This window comes from Nycticebus coucang, chromosome 1 (assembly GCF_027406575.1).
Source record: "Nycticebus coucang isolate mNycCou1 chromosome 1, mNycCou1.pri, whole genome shotgun sequence".
NCBI lineage: Eukaryota > Metazoa > Chordata > Mammalia > Primates > Lorisidae > Nycticebus > Nycticebus coucang.
The window spans coordinates 117,639,592-117,663,800 of record NC_069780.1 but is presented as its reverse complement, the minus strand read 5'-3'; the positions used below and the strand labels follow the sequence as shown (position 1 = coordinate 117,663,800).

The window sequence follows — 24,209 nt, the reverse complement described above, 5'->3', positions numbered from 1 at the left end:
TGAGGCAAGAGAATCCCTTAAGCCCAAGAGTTTGAGGTTGCATGTTAGCTGTGACACCATGGCACTCTACCAAGGGTGACGTAGTGAGACTCTGTCTCACAAAAAAAAGCTAAAAGATATATATAATTTTTACTCTCATGCAAATATAAAATGAACAAATATGAAAGATTTTATTCAACTCATTAATTAACTAAGAAATCAGTTAAGGAAGAATTTCAAAAACCCGTATACACACACAATCAGCAATGCTGAAAAGACTCACAAATAGATGCAAAACTGGTTAATCTTCTATAGAGCAATAAAATGTAATGTTTGTGGTAATCTTTTCTATAATGATCAATAAAAGGATTTCTTGCCTTATGGAAACTTGCATTACTATGTATAAGTATTACTTGCATCACTATTACTTTTGTGCAAGTTACTGTCTGCCCATATTGAGATGTAAAATAGCCTCCTTCTTAGAAAGTGGGTCAAAAATAACACAACCTTATATAATCAGATAACTTCCATAACGTCTGTTAAACTCAGTAATCTCTTTTGCCGATTTCCTAGTGGTGGACAATTTTTCCTAACATTACCAATTTTTTTTGCAGTTTTTGGCGGAGGCCGGGTTTGAACCTACCACCTCTGGTATATGGAGCTGGCACCCTACTCCTTTAACCAAACTCCAGAATGGAACTGGGAATGTAGTATCACCTCAGCCTGCTTTATTCCTTTACTCCCTAAGTGGATTTCACAAAAATTTCCATTTTCCGAGAATGGAAAGTGTATTTTAACTGGCCACGGCCTCTGTTAGGCGTATTGGAAGGGGTCCACCACCACAATTGCCTGTTGGCCCCTGTGGAGACACCTGACCTAAACTAAAACCAATCAGATTCCTTTTTCTGAGACTTCCGAACCCGACCTTGGTGTCTGATCTGAAAAGTCAGGGCGAAACCTGACAGAACAGCAGATCCAGGCCAAGTGTGAGATAATTTATGGGGGCACAGGGATGCAAGTAACCCCAGAAGCACAGAAGAAAGCAGAGGCCATGAGAAGAAAGGAAAGATGGATTGTTAACACTGTTTTTCCATTTTGCAGGTGGCTTAACTATTAATTATTTCTTTAAATTTTGTTTTTGAAATGATCGGTTTTGTCTTTTTCGATAAACCTCCCTTCTATGTTCTGACTTTGTATATTTGTTACTTGCAACCAAGCAGTTGGTAATCCCCGTCCCCTGGAGGCAGCAGTGCCAGACGCAGGGAATTCTTTGGCAGGATGGAGAGACACGTTTGTGTGTCCTGAGAACAAGCTGTGGTCTCCACGGTGACCCTCACAGCTGAGTCGTAGGTGCTTTTTATCATCATGACTATGAAGTTTAAATTAAAATATTCCTAAAAAGAAATGAAATAGAGCCTCAGGATCAAGCTGAGCCTTCCTTGGCATTTCCTGTATGTCACTCCTTGTCACATATTCCCACTAAAAATAACAAATTCTTCCCGGCTTCTAGGTCTACATTTAAAGGTTATAATTTTTTTCATTTTAGCCCTAAGAAACAATATCATCTTACTATTTTATTTATTAATATTATTTTTTTGTTTTAGAGACAGAGTCTCACTTTGTCACCCTTGGTAGAGTGCCATGGTGTCACAGCTCACAGCAACCTCCAGCTCTTGGGCTTAGGTGATTCTCTTGCCTCAGCCTCCTGAGTAGCTGGGACTACAGGTGCCCGCCACAACACCTGGCTATTTTTTTTATTATTATTAAATCATAGCTGTGTACACTAATGCGATCATGGGGCACCATACACTGGTTTTATAGACTGTTTGACACATTTTCATCACATTGGTTAACATAGCCTTCCTGGCATTTTCCCAGCCATTGTGTTAAGACATTTACATTCTACATTTACTAAGTTTCACATATACCCTTATAAGATGCACCGCAACACCTGGCTATTTTTTGTTGCAGTTCAGGCGGGGCCGGGTTTGAACCCACCACCCTCAGTATATGGGGCCGGTGCCCTACTCACTGAGCCACAGGTGCCGCCTTCATCTTACTATTTTAAAAGTATTCCATTGTATTGTCTATTTCATGGCCAGGATTTTTTTGTTTTTTGTTTTTAAGGCAGAATCTCACTGTGTCACCCTTGGTAGAGTGTCATGGCATCACAGCTCACAGCAACCTCAAACTCTTCGGCTTAAGTGATTCTCTTGCCTCAGCCTCACAAGTAGCTGGGACTACAGGTGCCTGCCACAAAGCCCGGCTATTTTTTGTTGCAGTTGTCATTGTTCAGCTGGCCCGGGCCAGGTTTGAACCCACCAGCCTCGGTGTATGTGGCTGGCGCTGTAACCACTGTGCTACCGGGGCTGAGCCAGGCTCAGGTATTTTTAAAAGCTTGAAACAATCTAACCAGCTCAATGGAAACAATTTACCTCAACATTATTTGGTCAATGATTCAATTACTTTTTTTTCTCTTTCCCTTGTGTCTCATTTTTCCCAATAGCTTATCAGAATCTTTCTTTGGCTTGATAATATGTAGGAACACATTACAAATTATGTTTTATTTGTATATTCATTTATTCCCACAGAATATAATTTAGTGCTATGTATCTTGTTAACTTTTAAATAAGAATTGAAATTGGTTATAGAAAATGTATATATTAAGCACAAAACGTATTTTTTTTTTTTTTTTTTTTGCAGTTTTTGGCCAGGGCTGCGTTTGAATCCACCACCTCCAGCATATGGGGCCAGCGCCTTACTCCTGTGAGCCACAAGCACTGCCCACAAAACAGATTTTTTAAAACATATTTTTTCATCAATTATTTTACTGCCAAGTAGCTTTATAATTATATCTAAGCATACCAACTATATGAACAAAATTATGTTACAAATAATTAAATTTCTTTTTTTTTTATTAAATCATAGCTGTGTAAATTAATGCGATCATGGGGCACCATACACTGGTTTTATAGACCGTTTGACACATTTTCATCACACTGGTTAACATAGCCTTCCTGGCATTTTCTTAGTTATTGTGTTAAGACATTTACATTCTACATTTACTGTTTCACAGTAAGATGCACCACAGGTGTAATCCCACCAATCACCCTCCCTCTGCTCATCCTCCCCTCCTTTCCCCCTTCCCCCTATTCTTGGGTTATAACTGGGTTATATCTTTCATGTGAAAGCCATAGATTAGTTTCACAGTAGGGCTGAGTACATTGGATACTTTTTCTTCCATTCTTGAGATACTTTACTAAGAAGAATATATTCCAGCTCCATCCATGTAAACATGAGAGAGGTAAAGTCTCCATCTTTCTTTAAGGCCGCATAATATTCCATGGTGTACATTCCATGGTGTTTTCCATGGTCTTCCCTGCTGCTGCTCTTTGCCGGCTCAGTCCCCTTGGCCCTGCCACTCGTCCACTGCAGTCTCCCCAGCTCAGACATGGCCTCAAGCACTGCCACCTTCACAGTGAAGATTAGAATAATTAGTGGAACAGGCCTGGATGATCCAGAAATTTTAGAAGAAAGAACTGAAAAATACGTGGATACTCCATTTGGCAAGCCATCTGATGCCTTGATTTGGGGAAGATTAAAAATGTTGATTGTGTTCTGCTTGCAAGGCACACCATCGTGCCTTCAAAAATCAACTACTGTCGGGGCTGATCCGGACATGCCCCAGGATGAGAGCCAGCATTGGCGATGAGAGGAAGTCACTCTGAACCTAACTGGTAAACAACTTTGAGGAAGTCCTCCTGATTGGCCTGTGTAGGTGCATGCTGCGCTCGTGCTGTATGCCTGCTCCCGCTTTGGACTGTAACATGTGCATTTCCCGAACACGTGTACTCTACTCTGATTGGCTTAGGAAAGGTATATAAGGCTGCACAACGGTTCCGTGCAGAGAGGTTCCTAGTTCCCATTCCCGTTCCTGTTCTGTCCTTTGAGCTTGCTGCATAAAAGTTACCTTTGACTCTTCTTTGGTGTCCTCGTCTCTGCTGGTCGGCGGCGCTGCGACACCGACAAACTACCAGGCAAACATCTGGGCTTTGAAGGAAGAAGGATGTTCACACGTCATAGTAACCATAGCTTGTGGCTCCTTGAGGGAGGTGATTCAGCCTGGTGATATAGTCATTATCGATCAGTTCATCGACAGGACCACCATGAGGCCTCAGACCTTCTATAATGGAAGTTATTCATGTACCAGAGGAGTGTGCCACATTCCCATGGCTGAGCCATTTTGCCCCAAAACGAGAGAGGTCCTCATCGAGGCTGCTAAGAAGCTTAGACTCCGGTGTCACTCAAAGGGGACAATGGTGACAATTGAAGTACCTTATTTTAGCTCCCGGGCAAAAAGCCTTGTGTTCCGCACCTAGGGGGGCTGGGGGGGGGGGGCAGATGTCATCAACATGACCACAATTCCAGAAGTGGTTCTTGCCAAGGAGGCTGGAATCTGCTATGCAAGTATCGCCATAGCAACAGATTATGATTGCTGGAAGGAGCAGGAGGAAGCAGTTTCCGTGGACCAGGTCTTAAAGACCCTGAAAGAAATGTCGATAAAGCCAAAAGTTTACTTCTCACCACCATTCCTCAGATAGGGTACATGGAATGGTCAGAAACCCTCCATAATCTGAAGAATATGGCCCAGTTTTCTGTTTTATTACCAAGACATTAAAATAGCATGGCTGCCCACAAGAAGGTTTTCTAACTCCAGTTGCTTTGGAAATTTTTGCTTACCTTAAAAAACATGGTAAAGACAAGCAGCTTTCATGCCCTTGCCTATGGTAAGAAAGACAACATGTTGTGTGTATGAGACACTTCTAAAGGACCTGAATGGCTTCAGAATACAGAAGAAAAGCAAATGACCAATAAATGTGGGGAAAATTTTTACATTTTAGAAAAAAAAAAAAACTCCAAGAAGATACCATTCTTCTATTAAATTTGCAACAATAAAAGTTTATTTATAAATTTCATTGTTTTCCTAAGAACTTAGAATGCAGCAGTAAAAGGAAAAAGTCTCCTTAACTTCTCAACCTCTAATGACAAATTTCCTTGAACATTAGTTTTTAACATTAGTAAATATGTATATAAGTGGTAAAGGATATTGAGCTGGAAAGTATCTGTTAAAACTGGTGTTTTAGGGAAATTGTTCAAATGGTAGTGCCCAAGATAAAAGGCTGGGAGAAGAGCCACAAAGGCTGTAGTAACTCCTGTGAGATGACAGAACTCGGGAACAAATGGAAGATAGGGTGAAGAAAAGGGTCAATTTTGAGAGACATCATGAAGATGATGGCATTTTAAATAGAAAAAACTTGGAGTAACTGAGCTTTTGGCTCTGGATGCCTGTGAGAAAAATGGGAAAATCAAGAAAGCTACACTGTAGACTGAATGTTTGTCTCCTTCCAAAATTCTTTTTTTTTTTTTTTTTTTTTTTCACTCAAAGTACTTTTATTGTTGGGAATTCATTGAGGGTACAATAAGCCAGGTTAGACTGACTGCAATTGTTAGGCAAAGTCCCTCTTGCAATCATGTCTTGCCCCCATAAAGTGTGACACACACCAAGGCCCCACCCCCCCATTCCTCTTTCTGCTTTTCCTCCCTCCCCAATAACCTTAATTGTCATTAGTTGTCCTCATATCAAAATTGAGTACATAGGATTCATGCTTATCCATTCTTGTGATGCTTTACTAGGAATAATGTCTTCCACTTCCATCCAGGTAAATACAAAGGATGTAAAGTCTCCATTTTTTTTAATAGCTGAATAGTATTCCATGGTATACATATACCACAGCTTGTTAATCCATTCTTGGGTTGGTGGGCATTTAGGCTGTTTCCACATTTTGGCGATTGTAAATTGAGCAGCAATAAACAGTCTAGTACAAGTGTCCTTATGATAAAAGGATTTCTTTCCTTCTGGGTAGATGCCCAGTAATGGGATTGCAGGATCAAATGGGAGGTCTAGCTTGAGTGCTTTGAGGTTTCTCCATACTTCCTTCCAGAAAGGTTGTACTAGTTTGCAGTCCCACCAGCAGTGTAAAAGTGTTCCCTTCTCTCCACATCCACGCCAGCATCTGCAGTTTTGAGATTTTGTGATGTGGGACATTCTCACTGGGGTTAGATGATATCTCAGGGTTGTTTTGATTTGCATTTCTCTAATATATAGAGATGATGAACATTTTTTCATGTTTGTTAGCCATTCGTCTCTCATCTTTAGAGAAAGTTCTATTCATGTCTCTTGCCCATTGATATATGGGATTGTTGGCTTTTTTCATGTGGATTAATTTGAGTTCTCTATGGATCATAGTTATCAAGCTTTTGTCTGATTGAAAATATGCAAATATCCTTTCCCATTGTGTATGTTGTCTCTTTGCTTTGGTTGTTGTCTCCTTAGCTGTACAGAAACTTTTCAGTTTAATGAAGTGCCATTTGTTTATTTTTGTTGTTGCAATTGCCATGGCAGTCTTCTTCATGAAGTCTTTCCCCAGGCCAATATCTTCCAGTGTTTTTCTTATGCTTTCTTGGAGGATTTTTATTGTTTCATGCCTTAAATTTAAGTCCTTTATCCATCTTGAATCAATTTTTGTCAGTGGGGAAAGGTGTGGGTCCAGTTTCAGTCTTTTACATGTAGACATCCAGTTCTCCCAGCACCATTTATTGAATAGGGAGTCTTTCCCCCAAGGTATGTTCTTGTTTGGTTTATTGAAGATTAGGTGGTTGTAAGATGTTAGTTTCATTTCTTGGTTTTCTATTCGATTCCAAGTGTCTATGTCTATTTTTGTGCCAGTACCATGCTGTCTTGAGCACTATGGCTTTGTAGTACAGACAAAAATCTGGTATGCTGATGCCCCCAGCTTTATTTTTATTACTAAGAACTGCCTTAGCTATATGGGGTTATTTCTGGTTCCATACAAAACGCAGAATCATTTTTTCCAAATCTTGAAAGTATGATGTTGGTATTTTAATAGGAATGGCATTGAATAGGTAGATTGCTTTGGGAAGTATAGACATTTTAACAATGTTGATTCTTCGCATCCATGAGCATGGTATGTTCTTCCATTTGTTAATATCCTCTGCTATTTCCTTTCTGAGGATTTCATAATTTTCTTTATAGAGGTCCTTCACCTCCTTTGTTAGGTATATTCCTAGGTATTTCATTTTCTTTGAAACTATGGTGAAGGGAGTTGTGTCCTTAATTAGCTTCACATTTTGACTGTTATTGGCACATACAAAGGCTATTGACTTGTGGACATTGATTTTATATCCTGAAACATTACTGTATTTTTTGATGACTTCTAGGAGTCTTGTGGTTGAGTCTTTGGTGTTCTCTAAGTATAAGATCATGTCATCAGCAAAGAGGGAGAGTTTGACCTCCTCTGCTCCCATTTGGATTCCCTTTATTTCCTTGTCTTGCCTAATTAATTGTATTGGCTAGAACTTCCAGCACTATGTTGAATAGTAAAGGTGACAGAGGACAACCTTGTCTGGTTCCAGTTCTAAGAGGAAAAGCCTTCAGTTTTACTCCATTCAGTAAAATATTGGCTGTGGGTTTGTCATAGATAGCTTCAATCAGTTTTAGAAATGTGCCACCTATGCCTATACTCTTCAGTGTTCTAATTAGAAAAGGATGCTGGATTTTATCAAATGCTTTTTCTGCATCTATTGAGAAGATAATATGATCTTTATTTTTGCCTCTGTTAATATGGTGGATAACGTTTATGGACTTGCGTATGTTAAACCAGCCTTGCATCCCTGGGATGAAGCCTACTTGATCATGATGAATGACTTTTTTGATGATAAGCTGTAATCTATTGGCTAGGATTTTGTTGAGAATTTTTGCATCTATATTCATGAGTGAGATTGGTCTGAAATTCTCCTTTTTGTTTGGGTCTTTTCCTGGTTTTGGTATCAGGGTGATGTTTGCTTCATAGAATGTGTTGGGGAAGATTCCTTCTTCCTCAATTTTTTGGAATAATTTCTGCAGTACAGGAATAAGCTCTTCCTTGAAGGTTTGATAGAATTCTGGAGTGAAGCCATCTGGACCAGGGCATTTTTTGGTTGGAAGATTTTTTATTGTTTCTTTGATCTCAGTGCTTGAAATTGGTCTGTTCAGGAGCTCTATTTCTTCCTGGCTAAGTCTAGCGAGAGGGTGTGATTACAAATATTGATCCATTTCCTTCACATTGTCAAATTTCTGGGCATAGAGTTTCTGGTAGTATTCAGAGATGATCTCTTGTATCTCTGTGGGATCAGTTGTTATTTCCCCTTTATCATTTCTGATTGAGGTTACTAGAGATTTTACTTTTCTATTCCTCGTTAGTCTTGCCAATGGTTATCTATTTATTTTTTCAAAAAACCAACTCCTTGTTTCATTAATTTTCTGAATGATTCTTTAGTTTTCCATTTAATTGATCTCTGATTTGATTTTGGATATTTCTTTTCTTCTACTGAGTTTAGGCTTAGATTTTTCTTCTTTTTCCAATTCCATAAGATCTCTTGTGAGATTGTTGAAGTGCTCTCTTTCTGTTTTTTGAATGTAGGCATCTAAGCGATGAATTTTCCTCTCAAAACTGCTTTTGCAGTATCCCACAGGTTTTGGTAGCTTGTGTCTTCATTGTTGTTATGCTCAAGGAAGTTAATGATTTCCTGTTTTATTTCTTCCTGCACCCATCTGTTATTCAACAGAAGATTGTTTAATTTCCATGCTTTTGTGTGGGGTCGAGTGTTTTTGTTAGAGTTGAGTTCCACCTTTAGTGCCTTATGGTCTGAGAAGATACAAGGTAAAATTTCAATTCTTTTGATTCTGTTGATATTTGTTTTGTGTCCCAGGATATGATCAGTTTTGGAGAATGTTCCATGGGGTGATGAGAAGAATGTATTTTCTTTATCTTTGGGATGGAGTGTTCTATATGCATCTATAAAGCACAGTTGTTCTAGGGTTTCATTTAAATCTCTTATATCTTTGTTTAATTTCTGTTTAGAGGATCTGTCCAGCTCTGTAAAAGAAGTGTTAAAGTCCCCTGTTATTATGGTATTATCAGATATCTTATTGCTCAGACTGAGTAAGGACTGTTTCAAGAATCTGGGAGCATTTAAATTGGGTGCATAAATATTTAGAATCGAAACATCTTCTTGTTGTATTTTTCCCTTGACCAATATAAAGTGACCATCTTTGTCTTTTTTGACTTTAGTTGCTTTAAATCCACATGTATCTGAAAATAAGATTGCAACTCCTCTTTTCTTCTGATTTCCATTTGCCTGAAAAAATTGTCTTCCAACCCTTGACTCGGAGTTTTAATTTGTCTTTTGAAGCCAGGTGTGTTTCTTGCAGACAGCAAATGGATGGCTTGTGTTTTTTAACCCAGTCAGCCAATCTATGTCTCTTCAGTGGGGAATTCAAGCCATTAACGTTTATTGAGATAATTGATAAGTGTGGTAGTATTCTATTCATCTTATTTTGTGAGAGTCCATTACTTAGTTTTATCTTTTGCATCAGTGTGGAGGTTAGGTTCTGTCCTTTAATTTCTGAGTTCTCACTTTGCTGCTGATCCATTGTGATGGTCAGTGTGTAGAACAGGTTGAAGTATTTCCTGTAGAGCTGGTCTTGTTGTGGCGAATTTCCTCAATGTTTGTATATCTGTAAATGATTTGATTTCTCCGTTAAATTTTAAAGCTTAGCTTAGCAGGGTACAGAATTCTGGGCTGAAAATTGTTCTGTTTAAGTAGATTAAAGGTAGATGACCATTGTCTTCTTGCTTGGAAAGTTTCATTAGAGAAGTCTGTGGTCACTCTGATGGATTTGCCCCTGTAGGTCAACTGGCGCTTACTCCTGGCAGCTTGCAGAATCTTTTCTTTTGTCTTGACTTTGGACAGGTTCATCACAATGTGTCTTGGAGAAGCTTGGTTAGAGTTAAGGCGACCTGGGGTCCGATATCCCTCTGAAAGCAGAGTGTCAGAATCTTTGGTGATATTTGGGAAATTTTCTTTTATAATATTCTCTAGTATGGCTTCCATTCCTCTGGGGCATTCTTCTTCCCCTTCTGGATTCCTATAACTCATATGGGGAACGCTTCATAAAGTCCCATAATTCTGACAGTGAACGTTCTGCTTTCTCTCTCTTCTTTTCTGCCTCTTTTACTATCTGAGTTATCTCAAGAACTTTGTCTTCTACCTCTGAAATTCTTTCTTCTGCATGGTCTAACCTGTTGCTGATACTTTCCATTGCATCTTTAAGTTCCCTGATTGACTGTTTCATTTCCTTCAGCTCTGCTATATCCTTTTTATATTCTTCATATCGTTCATCTCTGATTTGATTCTGTTTTTGGATTTCCTTTTGGTTATTTTCCACTTTATTGGCAGTTTCCTTCATTGTTTCCATCATTTCTTTCATTGTTTTCATCATGTGTATACTGAAGTCCCTTTCTGTCATTTCTAACATTTCTTTATAGGTGGAATCCTCTGCAGTAGCTACCTTGTGGTCCCTTGGAGGGGTTGTTCTGGACTGGTTCTTCATGTTGCCTGGAGTTTTCTGCTGATTCTTCCTCATGAGTGATTTCTTTTATCTGTTTCCTTGCCCTAATTTTCCTTTCACTTCCTCTTACTCTTGAAGTTCTCATGCCTGTGGACTAAGGTTTTGATGAGTCCTTTTGGTACAGGACCAGAAGAATGAGAAGGTGGAAGAGCAAGAAAGGAATGAAAGAAAGGAGGAATGAGCGAAAAGAAAAAAAAATAGGGAAAGGAGAGGGGGTGGGTAAAAGGAATATTGACAAAAAGAAGAGAAGCACAGAAAGAGGGAGACAGATCAATATAGGTGTACAGTAGGGTACTTTGACACAACCTTAAAAAAAACCCATCTTCTTTGGTGGGGTGGTTCCCTTGAGGTCAGCAGCTCTTTGCTAACCTCATCAGACACAGTACCCCACCACACCAAGTAGAGAGGAAAGACAAAAATGCTATAAATCAAACCAAAACAAGCAAACAGAAAACTTTACGGGATAAAATTGGGTGAAAAACCAAATAATAGCAGTAGAAACACTAGCAAAAAATGAAGTTCTAGTTATTGAAAAAGGCAGCAATGGGAAATTATAATTAAACTAGAAAAATTGAGAGAGAAGAAAACTCTGTACAGAAAGGTTGAAATTAAAAACCAAAACAACATCAACATCAAAATAAACTAAAAAAAACAACCAAAAAAAAAAAAAACACACAACCAAAAATAAAGCAGTATGTATATGTTGTTGAATATTGTCTGGGCAACACATGGTCTTCTGGGGTATGAGATGTTAATCACAGTGCCGATATGACTGGAGGCTGCTGATTTCTCAAACCCCAGCAGGTAGACACCCTAAATCTCTCTTCAGCCCTCTTAAAAGGCACTTTGAACTTGTAAGCTTGCTGAGCAGAAGCTTTCCCAGGAAAGTGCTTGTCGCTGGAATCACTGCTTAAGTGGGTATCCACTTACCCAGTGTGCCAAAACCAGTCTCACTCTGCCCCTGAGGGTTAGGGCTGTAAGGCGGCTCAGACCCCACCCTTAGGCTACTCAGTCACTAGGTTACCAGCTCCCACCCGATTCTTGCTCTGCGACCCTGAGGGCAGAGCTTGCCAGGGCAGATCACTCACAATGGCTCCCTGTGGCCCAGAGCCAAACACTATCAGCTCTGTCTGGCTCAGAGGCTCAGACTGGGGCCCTAGACAATGGCCAAAGTTCTCTGCACTCCCACTCAGGCTCTCCCCAAGGCAGTTCAACTGAGTGCCAAGTCCAAAGACACCAAAACAGTTCACAGGTAAGGCCTTTCCGGTTTGCAGTCTCGCTGCTACTGCACTCACTGTTGCTGGCGGGTTTAGACTTATTGAACACACGCGACCACTTGCCATTTTTCCACTGTTTTAGTCCTCCTCCTGGGGTCCAGAAGTCCCTCGCTGTCTCCCTGTATCCTCACAGGGATGATTATAGGCAGATCCCACCAGCCAGAGATGCCTGGAGTACTATCTCCCCAGACTCACAGTGCCCAGATGCAAGGAAGCTGTTACTCGGCCACCATCTTGCTCTCTCTCCTCACCTTCCAAAGTTCTGATGCTGAAACCTAATCCCCGCTGTGATGCTATTGGGAAGTGAAGACTTCGGGAAGTGATTAGGTCATGAGGATGGAGCCCTCTAGAATAGGATTAGTGCCCTTCTACACGGAGAGCTCTTTCATGTCTTTTACCCTGTGAGGTTATAGCAGGAAGCTCACATGAGCCGGGAAACAGGACCTCATCAGACACCAGATGTGTCAGCACTTTGATCATAGACTTTCCAGCCAGACTGTTTCACTAGTGATTTCTACCAAATATTTAAGAATTAATGTCCATCCCTCTGAAATTCTTCTAAAAAAAAAAAATGAAGAGAGGGGAACTGGAAGAGGAGTAACTTAAAGTCTAGACAGAGCAAGAAAAAGAAATAAAAGGAATTTATTTAATAAAAGGAAAGGAGAAACTAAAATTGTCTCTGTTTGCAGGTGACATGTTATAGAGATAACACGAAAGACTCCACCAAAATTGTTAAAACTAATAAGCAAATTTATGAAGGTTGCAAGATACAAAATCAATATACAAAAATCAGTTGCAGTTCTACATATTAGCAAACTGTGCAAAAGAGAAATAAAGTGATCACTTATAGAATAACATTGAAAAAATAAAATACTTAGGAATAAACTTAACAAAGAAGGTGAAAAATCAATAAACTGCAAATTAAAAAACATTGATAAAAGGAACTGAAGCAGACACAAATAAATGAAAGATATTCAGAATTCATGGATAATAACCATGAATATTGTAAGAAAGTTTATACCTCCTCTAAGTGATTTACAGATGCAATGTCAGGCACTGCCAATTCTATCAAAATTCCAATGGCATTTTTCATAGACATAGAAAAACAATCCTAAAATTCATATAAAACCCAAGTTGTTAAAGCAATCTTAAGCAAGAAGGACAAAATTGTTTTCAAATTATATTATAAAGCTCTAGTTTTTTGTTTTTTTTTTTAAAGTATTGTACAGGCATTAAAACAGATGCATATATCATGGAAAAGAATAAATAGCCAAGAAATAAACCCAGGAATATATGGTCAATTAGTCTTTGTCAAAGGCTCCAATAGTACGCAATGGAAAAAGAATAGTCTCTTCAACCAATGGTATTGGGAAAAGTGGGTATCTACATGCAAAAATTTTAAATAGTATCCTTATCTTACAGCATACACAATGCTCAACTCAAACTGCTTTAAAGATGCAAATGTAAGGACTGAAGCCATAACGTTCCTAAGGGAAAACTCCACAACATTGGTCTTGGGAATAATTTTTTTGGATATGATACTAAAAGCACAGGCAAAAAAAGGAAGAATGAACAAGTGGGACTACATTCAACTAAAAGTTTCTGCACAGCAAAGGAAACAATCTACAAGATGAAAATGCAACCAAGGGAACAGGAGAAAATGTTTGCATGTCACATAAACAATAAGGGGTTAATCTCCAAAATAAGTAAGGAACTCATAAAACTCAATAGTAGCAAAACTCCAGATTAAAAATTGGCCAGCCACAATGACTAATACCTATAATCCCAGCACTCTGGGAGGCCAAGGTGAGAGGATTTCTTGAACTCAGGAGATCAAGACCATCCTGAACAAGTGTGACTTGCCACTGTTAACTTGAAGCCTATTTCATGTAAGTCATCGCTAATCAAGTTTTAACAAAGTTCAATAAGTTTACATGTTGACATTTAGAAATTATTTCTTTCTAAGACCTACTGTCATAGATAAATTATAAAACTGGACTTCATAGTACTAGTTAAAAATATAGGGCACTTTATGCACTTGGTAAATGTTAACTACTTATAAATTTAATTTAAAGTAAAAATACTTCGAAAATATAATTAAGATAAAAATATTGTGTAACTTTGTAACTTATAAGGAGGAATTTATTTAATATATACTATAATGATTAATAACATTACTAATACTATAAAAACATTTTTAAAAAGAAATAAAAAGATAGAACAGTTCTATAAAAAAGATGTTTCCATTTTTCTCCAGAATTACTAGCTTTTCTGTAAATAAAAATGAAATTGTTGATCCTTCTCCACTTGTCTGTTGACTGGCTTGGGTGACAGGTGGGCAGATTCCTTGGTCTGGCAACATACTTTGGTGACCACGAAGGGACCATGGCTGGGTGGCAGAGTGAGTAGAGACTCCTCTAGGGCCCTGCTGACTCGCCTGTCCCAGTGAGACCAGGACATGCCTCCCTGCCACTCCTTGGAGTTCTCACCATCACTTCAGATTGACAGAGATCCTTTCTACTTTTATTCAGGGGGTAGGTTCCCCATCTGGCTGTGCACAGGGGTTACAGTCCCCGTCTGGTTGCAGCCCAACCATGGGGGCTCAGTCGTCTGTTCCAGACCATAGCCCTTTGGGTCATCTTATAGATAAGATTTTACTGTAACATGGCCTGCCTTGAAATCTTAATCTTAAAAGTGAAAAGTGAGAAAAAATGGCCATTAAATAGATCCTCAAATTACTGTACGATTCTACAGTTAAAACTCTTTTGTCAAAGATCAGGGAAATGGAACAAAATCCCCCTGTTCAACTTTTATTCCAGTTTGTATATACACCTTTCAAGACCGAGATTTGATATATAAAGAAATTAAAATATCAGTTTGTTTTCCTATTTATAAATACCTCTAGATTGTTTCATTTTTTTAAGTTGGAGGGCAGGTCTGGGATGGTCTAACATAAATTTTGAAGTTGATGGCATACTTATAATTCACTTTTGGGAGGCCTTAGGATTATCTGAGAAAGACTGGCATTCATTTGCTGAACAATATGTGAATGGCAAAAATAAACCTGCCAGTGGCACCTGAATCTCAGTGGGTAGGGTGCCAGCTACATCCACGGAGGCTGGCAGGCTCCATCCCAGCCTGGACCTGCTAAAAAACAACAATGACAATTGCAACAACAACAAAAATCAACCTTGATGATCTCTTTCACATGTTTGTGTGTTTGTTTGTTTGAGACAGTCTCACTTCCTTGCCCAGGTTAGAGTAGCCTGGTAACTCATAGCAACCGCAAGCTCCTGGGCTCAAGTGATCCTCCTGCATCAGCCTCCCCAGTAACTGGGACTACAGGTACCCACCATAATGCCCAGCCAACTTTTCTATTTTTAGTAGAGACAAAGTCTTGCTCTTGCTCGGGCTGGTCTCAAACTCCTGAGCTCAAGTCATTCACCGCCCTGGCCATCCAGAGTGCTGGGATTACAGGCATGAACCATTGCACATAGCCTATGCTTCACACAATTGCAAGCAAGTCTAGTGTGGTGTAGCATGCTCCAGTGTCAGGAGCAGCAGGATTTTATTCAATAATGGTGAATGGACTCCTGTGCAGTGCTGGGAAGCCCCCTAATTGATGCAATAGAAGTTCAGCTACATGGCTACCTTGAGAAGTACAGCATTCTGGGTAGTGGTTTTCTGGATAGCTCCATTATCCTTCCTTTAATCTTCAAAACTGGCTTTGGCCATGTGGTGGGCAACTTATTCTGGCTTGTTTTATAGACTTCTTGTTTTCCTAAGAACTTTATTAATCATAGTTTAATCTTTTCCTGATAACACAGAATCTTGTTACCAACTATCACAGGATCATCAGTCAAGAAATTGAAGTACTTAATACTAATATGAAACCAATATATAAACAATATACACCCACACGGATGATAAAACTCAAGAGGGCGGGGAGAGGAGGGAGAGACAAGGAGGGAGGGGTAGGCGATTGGCCGGATCTCACCTAATGTGCACAAAGTAAGGGTGTTCACCACATCCCCTGGGCTCAACTACAACTTGAACTTTACCTTGGAAATGAGAACAATGTAATCTAAATATTTGTACCCTCATATTAATTTGAAATAAAGAAAAATTTTAAAAATAAAAGAAATTGAAGTGGCTGGAAGCAATGACTCATGCCTGTAATCCTAGCACTCTAGGAGGCTAAGACAGGAGGATCACTTGAGGTTAGGAGATACAGACCAGCCTGAGCAAAAGCAAGACTTCATCTCTACCAAAAGTATAAAAATTAGCCAGGCATGGTGGTGGGTGCCTGTAGCCCCAGTTGCTTGGGAAGCTGAGGCAGGATGATGGCTTGAGCCCAGGAATTTGAATTTGCTATGAGCTAGGCTGATGCCATGGCACTCTAGCCCCAGTGACAGAGTGAGACTCTTGTCTGAAGAAGGGAAGGGAAGGGAAGGAGAGGAAAGGGGAGGGGAGGGGAGAGAAGGGAAGGCAAGGGAAATTGAAATGGAAACTGGAAGTGGTAAGGTGAGAAAAAAATAGCCAAGGACAACAGATCAGGAGAACCATCTTATCGTGGCCTCCATCTATGATTGTATAAGACTACACTCATAAAATACTCTCTAGGGGGCTGGAATGACAGATTTGTAACTCTATCTGCCCCACATTTTCCAATATCACTGCAAAAAGTCATATAATAACAATTAGCGCATTTTTCCTAGTTAAGAAGTCAAATCAAAATTAGAAACTAATTTATAGAATTATCTTGAAAAATCTCTCTCTGGGACTCAAGATTATGCCTCCAAATTAAAGCCTTCTCTGCTTATAAGGAGTGTATAGTGGGTACGAGCGTGGACTCTGACGCCAGACTGCCTGGATCTTAATCCTGGTTCATTTATCTGTTCCCAGTGTCTATAAAAGGGTGGGTAGAGGCAAGATATTAATAGCATCTTCTTTATGTTACCCTATTGTGATAAGCAAATAATGCAAGTGAAACAAAATGTGTAGAGAAGGGCTATGAGGCAGCAGGGGCCCCACAGTCTGGGGAACCTTCAGAGAATGACCCCCCAACTGTTTCTCCTCCTTTTCCAAAACAACCATATTCCTTTCTTCATGCTCCCTCTGCCAGAAGTCACGTAGCTCTTTGTCTAGTTAATCTCTAGGAACTATTCAGAAATCCTTGTGATCTTTCTTTTTTTACCTTTTAACATATGTTAACAAAATTAAGTAGAAACCGTTAACAGGATGATTTGTTTTTGATAAAGTTATTTACATTTTCCAATCGTAAGACAAAAAATATGTCTTTTGTCTATGCTACTTCCCCATAAACAACTCTGCCAGATACTATAAAATAAAGTTGATTGTTGGTGTGGTGGCTCACACCTAGCACTTGGGAGGCTGAGGCAGGTGGACTGCGAGTGCTCACGAGTTCCAGACCAGTCTGAGCCAGAGCAAGACCTCGTCTCGGGAAAATAATAGCTAAATGTTTTGGCGCCTGCAGTCCCAGTTACTCAGGAGGCTGAGGCAAGAGTATCACTTGAGCCCAAGAGTTTGAGGTTCCTATAAGCTATGACTCCACAGCACTCTACCCAGGGCGACAAAGTGAGACTCTATCTCAAAAATAAATAAATAAACAAAATAAAGCTGACTTTGAGTTTTGGTGCTGGCTGCAGTCATCAGCTGTGTCAGACCTGCCAACCCCGTCTTTCATTTCTTGTGGGAACTACAGGCGCTGGCCCCATATACCGAGGGTGGCGGGTTCAAGCCCGGCCCTGGCCAAACTGCAACCAAAAAATAGCCGGGCGTTGTGGCGGGCGCCTGTAGTCCCAGCTACTCGGGAGGCTGAGGCAAGAGAATCGCTTGAGCCCAGGAGTTGGAGGAGAAATTTTCATAAGAAATTTCAGACTGGGGCAGCGCCTGTGGCTCCCACAGGTTGCTGTGAGCTGTGTGAGGCCACACACTCTACCAAGGGCCATAAAGTGAGACTCTGTCTCTACAAAAAAAAAAAAAAAAAAAAAAGAAGAAATTTCAGACTGGATCTTTAAAAACCACTATTGTTTACTATACTCACATTCTTAATTCCTTGCTCCCCAAAAGCATCAACTTTCATTCCTTTAACTTTCAAATCTTCTGGTGTAATTGTCTGTTTTTATACTGCTATTTCTTAATTTTCTTTTCTTTTTTTTAGTTTGCCATTATCCATTGATCTTCCACTATGGAAATATGTATTTAACTAGTTTTCAATCTATTCTCTCTCACCCCACCACAGATGCACACTTCCCATTTCCCCAATATCCCTGTATAGTTATTTGTTGACAACCTTTCCTTTCTTAAAATCTTTCAGTTTTTCATGAAGGCAATAATCTTTTTATTTTCCTATTTTTTTTTTATGTATTTATCACTCATTACATCATTCGGATAGTCTTCAGGTATGTAAATCTCTTCTTAATATGCCTTTTGATGTATGTATTTAAATGTATCAGTGGAGGACTTAAAAATTCTGTAGGAGAGAGTGGCAAGAAATTAAAAATTACAATGCCCCCATGCCTGTAATCCCAGCACTTCAGAGGCCTAGGCTAGTGGATTGCCTGAACTCACAGGTTTGAGACCAGCCTGAGCCAGAGCGAGACCTCGTCCCTAAAAATAGCCGGGCAGTGTGGCCAGCACCTGTCATCGCAGCTACTTAGGAGGCTGAGGCAAGAGAATCACTGGAGCCCAGGAGTTTGAGGTTGCTGTGAGCTGTGATGCCACAGCACTCAACCAAGGGAGACATAGCAAGACTCTGTCTCAAAAAAAGAAAAATAAAAAAGAACAAAATGAATAGAAAATAGCAGAAAGATAATAAGAAAATTAGAGCATGGGTCCAGGATTCCCATGATTCAAATAGTAAGTATTCTAAAAAATAAGAGAAAACAAAGGGAACAATCTATCAGTGAAATGATTCAAAAGCATTTATGAAAGTACAGAATATTAACTTTTAGACTGAAAGGACTGCTTATCAAATGAAGAAAGTTCCACACCACTCTACAAGTCATAAAGGGTGGCTCACTCCTATAATCCCAGCACTGTGGGAGGCTGAGGAGGGAGACTTGCTTGACCTCAGGAGTTCGAGACTTGCCTGAGAGAGAGTGAGACCCGGACTCCTAAAAAAATGGAAAAACCCAGCCAGGAGCCTGTAATCACAGCAACTTCCAGAGGCTGAGGCAGCAGGATGCCCATAGCCTGAGTCTGAGGTTACAGTAAACTATTGGACTCTGCTCAGGGCATAGGGTGGGACTCTGTCTCAACAACAAAAACAAAAGCAAAGAAATAAAAACAAAAAATAAGCAATGGAATAAAAAAAAAAAGAATAGACCCAGCAAGTTTTTATCTGGGGGAGAGTTGTGGTTAGACCACATATAAAAGGTAAGAATGCTGGAGCTATCTGACAAACTTGTAGTCCCTGCTACCAGGAGGCTGAGACGGGAGGACCACGTTAGGCCAGAAGTTCTGGGCTGTAGTGTGCTATGTCGATTGGGTGTCCACACTAAGCTGGACATGAATATGATGATCTCCTGGGAGTAGGGGACTAGGTTGCTCAAGCAGAGATGAGCCAGCCCAGGTCAAAAACGGAGCAGGTCAAAAGACAAGAATGATGGGAGTCTTTAAAGTTTTCCCTGGGTTCTAGAAGACAAATGAGGAATACTTTTTAAAAAACTGATTCCTTCCAACTTTGAATTCTAATTTTATACCCAGCCAAACTATCGGTCAAATGTGAGGGTAGAATAAAAACACATTCATGTACTACTGTGGTTGCTTTCAGGTGAAATAAGAAAGTAAACCACTTAAAAGGTGAAGAACTATGACTTACGGCACATGGTTTCTTTTTTTTTCTTTTAATTAAATCAAAGCTGTGTACATTGATATGATCATGAGGCATCATACACCAGCTTCACAGACCGTTTGACACACTTTCATCACACTGGTTAACATAGCCTTCCTGGCTTTCTCTCAGTTACTGTGCCAAGACACTTACATTCCAATTTACCAAGTTTCACATATACCCTTGTAAGATGCACCGCAGGTGTAGTCCCACCAATCCCCCTCCCTCTACCCACCTCGCCTCCCCTTCCCCCTTCCCCCTATTCTTAGGTTGTAACTGTGTTATAGCTTTCATGTGAAAGCCCTAAATTAGTTTCATAGTAGGCTGAGTACATTGGGTACTTTTTCTTCCATTCTTGAGATACTTTACTAAGAAGAATATGTTCCAGCTCCATCCATGTAAACATAAAAGAGGTAAAGTCTCCATCTTTCTTTAAGGCTGCATAATATTCCATGCTATACATATACCACAATTTATTAATCCATTCGTGGATGGCACATGGTTTCAACACAAAGCAAGACAAAGGAATTCCCAAGACATCACTGAGAAAGTTCCTCAAACCATAGAAATCTAGCAAAACCATTAGTATTGGAGCAGATCAAAAGGATCTAGGAGAGACTTTTTCATGTTGATGAAACTGGGTGTGCGTCAGGGGCATCTTAACATTCAGTATATAAACTTTCACTGCACATTAAAAAAAATAGCAGTATAAAAACAGACAATTATACCAAAAGATTTGAAATTAAAGGAATCAAAAGTTGATACCTTTTGGGAGTGAGGTTAAATTATGTAATTGTAGTGAATAATAATGGTAACTTACTTTTGCAAATTAAACAAAAGTCAATTTGAACACCTATCAGGCCCCTCCCAGGGCTTTGGAAAAGGGCCATGAAACTACCCCCATTGCTTTATTTCATGGTAAATCTAAATTAGTCTCCAATTTTTCCTGAAATGGGTCAGATAAGATTACTTAATAGTTAGAAAGGACTTGGGAGGGCTAAATTACCAACAGAGTTTGAATCAAAAAGACTTTCACCCTAACTCCCAGAGTCACCTTTACCATCAATTTCTAAGCCTTTTACAGGGGTTATGCTATAAGATTGCCTCTCAGCTTTCTTAATTCCAGGCCCAGTTTTCAGCTTTCTTGGGTTTGTCAAATCAGTTTTCATCCATCCACCATCTTTTCAGGGTCCAAAAATGTTCTTGTTCCTTTATCATTCTTGTTCCTATGAGCTTGTGCCACATTAAAAAAAAAAAAAAAAAACCTCTCCTGTCATTAAGAGTTTCAAAAAGCAGTACAGGGTAAGATGTATACTCAAACTGTCATTTTTAACCCGAAGACTGAATGTGCCAAATCACAGCCAAACATTTCCCTGCAAAACGGCTGGGGCACTTTAAATGCTCTTGGCAGCAGTGTGAAATACCCACTTGCCCTTAGCTATTCTCAAAACGTCCCAGTCTGGTTAAATTATCTATTTTAATTTTCATTTCCCTGACTACTAGTGAGGTTCACCATTATTTTATACATGTTTCCTCTTCTATGAATAATCGGTTGCTACCCCCAAATATGCCACTTTGGCATATTGATTATTTTAAGCTGAAAGCGACTGAGAAAAAGCAGACGCGGGAAGGCCTCTCTGACCTCCCCCTTCTTTGTTTTTTGTTTTTTTTGTAGAGACAGAGTTTCATTTTATTGCCCTCGATAGAGTGCTGTGGCGTCACAGCTCACAGCAACCTCAACTCCTGGGCTTAGGTGATTCTCTTGCCTCAGCCTCCCAAGTAGCTGGGACTACAGGCGCCCGCCACAACACCCAGCTACTTTTTTGTTGAAGTTTGGCCGGGGCCGGGTTCAAACCGGCCACCCTCGGTATATGGGGCTGGTGCCCTACTCACTGAGCCACGGGCACTGCCCTCTCCCCACCTTTCTACCTATAAGCACCTTCCCCTCGAGAAAGGTGCCCTCCCTCACATTACCATGAAGAGAACATCATTGTAACTGGAGACACAGGGTCGATGCCAAGATGAATCTGTACAAACAAACCTCCTAAAATAACCCTTACCATCCACTGGCTCTTCCCCTATATGTTTTTCTAAGCACTTTCCTATAATTTACCACCTCTAATCAAAATTCTTTGTCCTTTGTCTTGTCACATCTCCACAACTTAACATTTTTTCTTAAATGAAATATAAGCTTTTTGGGGCGGCGCCTGTGGCTCAGTGAGTAGGGCGCCAGCCCCATATGCCGAGGGTGGTGGGTTCAAACCCAGCCCCGGCCAAACTGCAACAAAAAAATAGCCGGGCGTTGTGGCGGGCGCCTGTAGTCCCAGCTGCTCCGGAGGCTGAGGCAAGAGAATCGCGTAAGCCCAAGAGTTAGAGGTTGCTGTGAGCCGTGTGACGCCACGGCACTCTACCCGAGGGCGGTACAGTGAGACTCTGTCTCTACAAAAAAAAAAAAAAAAGAAAAGAAATATAAGCTTTTAGGCCTACCTGCTTCTGTGGGTCTTCATTTCTTACATACAAATGCCTCTGTGTATGTGTGAAAATGCTAACGTAAAATAAAATGTTTGCATTTCTCCACTTCAACTCTTGGTCTGTCCACAGAACTAAAGAGGGCCTTTCCCCCCTTGCAGTGGTTATCTCCTCCTTATTGACTGGTAGGCATTCTTTATATTTGCTAATTTTGTTTCCTGTTATTCAACTCATAAATATTTCCTTCTAATCTTTCTCCCTTTTTTTGTTTGTTTGTTTCACTATGTTACCCTGGGTAGAGTGCTGTGCTGTCACAGCTCACAGCAACCTCAAACTCTTGAGCTCAAGTGATTCTCTTGCCTCAGCCTCCCAAGTAGCTGGGACTACAGGCGCCCGCCACAGCACCTGGCTATTTTTTTTGTTGCAGTTGTTCATTGTTGTTTAGCTGGCCCGGGCGGACCTCAAACCCACCAGCCTCAGTGTATGTGGCCGGCACTGAAACCACATGCAACAGGCGCTGAGCCTAATCTTTCTCCCTTTAACTTTTATTGTGTTGTCTAACTTCTGAGACATTTAAAATTTTGATGTAATTTTGCTTTTTGTTTCTCTCTAAAGCATTAAACATGACTTAAATTATCTTTTGATACATGTGGTTCTGGTTTTCACATTTAGGTCTTTTAACCCATTGGCATTTGTTTTTATGATGGCAGGGGCCATTTTTCTCACATCAATACTTTTAATATTCATTGAATCGTCTTTTATTCATTGATTTGAAATGCCATATTTATTAACTTTACTAAAGGCTTACAACATGGGTGTTTTTCTGTTTCTGAGTTCCCTGATCTTTCCTACAAATCTAGTATCTTTCTCACCATGAGTTTTCAAAACCACACTTCATATAAGAAACATCCTTGCAAGAAATTAAAATTTTCTAATGTTATAAAAAATAGCAGTTCGCGCTGGGCGCCCGCAAGCCGCGGCGGGGCCGGCCACGCTGCTCGCATCACTTGGCGCCCGGCGCCGCCCTCCCCACAAAGGGCCGCGGAGCTGCGTGGCCGCCGGCCGCGGCTCACCTCCGCGGGCGCGTAAATGTGTTGTACTTCTTGGGGGCTTTGTTTTTCCTCTGGGTTTTTTTTTTTTCCTCGTTATTTTGGACAAAATGTCGGTCCTTGATGTAAAAATTGAGCGAGGAACCTTGGTGGCATTGGGAGCTTTGCAGAAGGTGCAGTTTGGATTTTGCTTTTCTCAGGGTGGCAGCTCGGTCTTGGCCGGATGAATCTTAACTGCTGGCCGTGGAAACAACTAGAGCAGCTTTTTTCCAAGAGGTAACTGCACCAAGATGTCAAGTGATAGGCAAAGGTCTGATGAGAGCCCCAGCACCAGCAGTGGCAGTTCGGATGCGGACCAGCGAGACCCAGCCGCTCCAGAGCCTGAAGAACAAGAACAAAGAAAGCCTTCTGCCACCCAACAGAAGAAAAACACCAAACTCTCTAGCAAAAACACTGCTAAGCTATCCACTAGTGCTAAAAGAATTCAGAAGGAGCTAGCTGAAATAACTCTTGATCCTCCTCCTAACTGCAGTGCTGGGCCTAAAGGAGATAACATTTATGAATGGAGATCGACTATTCTTGGTCCACCAGGTTCTGTATATGAAGGTGGTGTGTTTTCTCTGGATATCACATTTTCGTCGGATTATCCATTTAAGCCACCAAAGGTTACTTTCCGTACCAGAATCTATCACTGCAACATCAACAGTCAGGGAGTCATCTGTCTGGACATCCTTAAGGACAACTAGAGTCCTGCTTTGACTATTTCAAAGGTTTTGCTGTCTATTTGTTCTCTTTTGACAGACTGCAACCCTGCGGATCCTCCGGTTGGAAGCATAGCCACTCAGTATTTGACCAACAGAGCAGAACACGACAGGATAGCCAGACAGTGGACCAAGAGATATGCAACATAATTCATATTATTTGTATGCAGTGTGAAGGAGCAGAGGCATCTTCTCAATGTGCTGCAAATCTTTATAGCCTTTACAATACGGACTTCTGTGTATATGTTATACTGATTCTACTCTCTGCTTTTATCCTTTGGAGCC

The 24,209-nt window shown here is 40.4% G+C and overlaps 1 protein-coding gene and 1 pseudogene across 1 annotated transcript; both read left to right on the top strand.

Annotated features, from left to right (window-relative positions):
- The first annotated feature begins 3,430 nt into the window (after window positions 1-3,430).
- Window positions 3,431-4,657, top strand: LOC128589129 (S-methyl-5'-thioadenosine phosphorylase-like; annotated as a pseudogene).
- An 18,638-nt stretch (window positions 4,658-23,295) lies between these two features.
- On the top strand, window positions 23,296-24,203 carry LOC128582906 (ubiquitin-conjugating enzyme E2 E3-like). Its single transcript, XM_053586736.1, has one exon. It carries the CDS (start codon window positions 23,454-23,456, stop codon window positions 23,907-23,909), a length of 456 nt encoding a protein of 151 aa, XP_053442711.1. The 5' UTR covers window positions 23,296-23,453; the 3' UTR covers window positions 23,910-24,203.
- The last annotated feature ends 6 nt before the right edge of the window (window positions 24,204-24,209 follow it).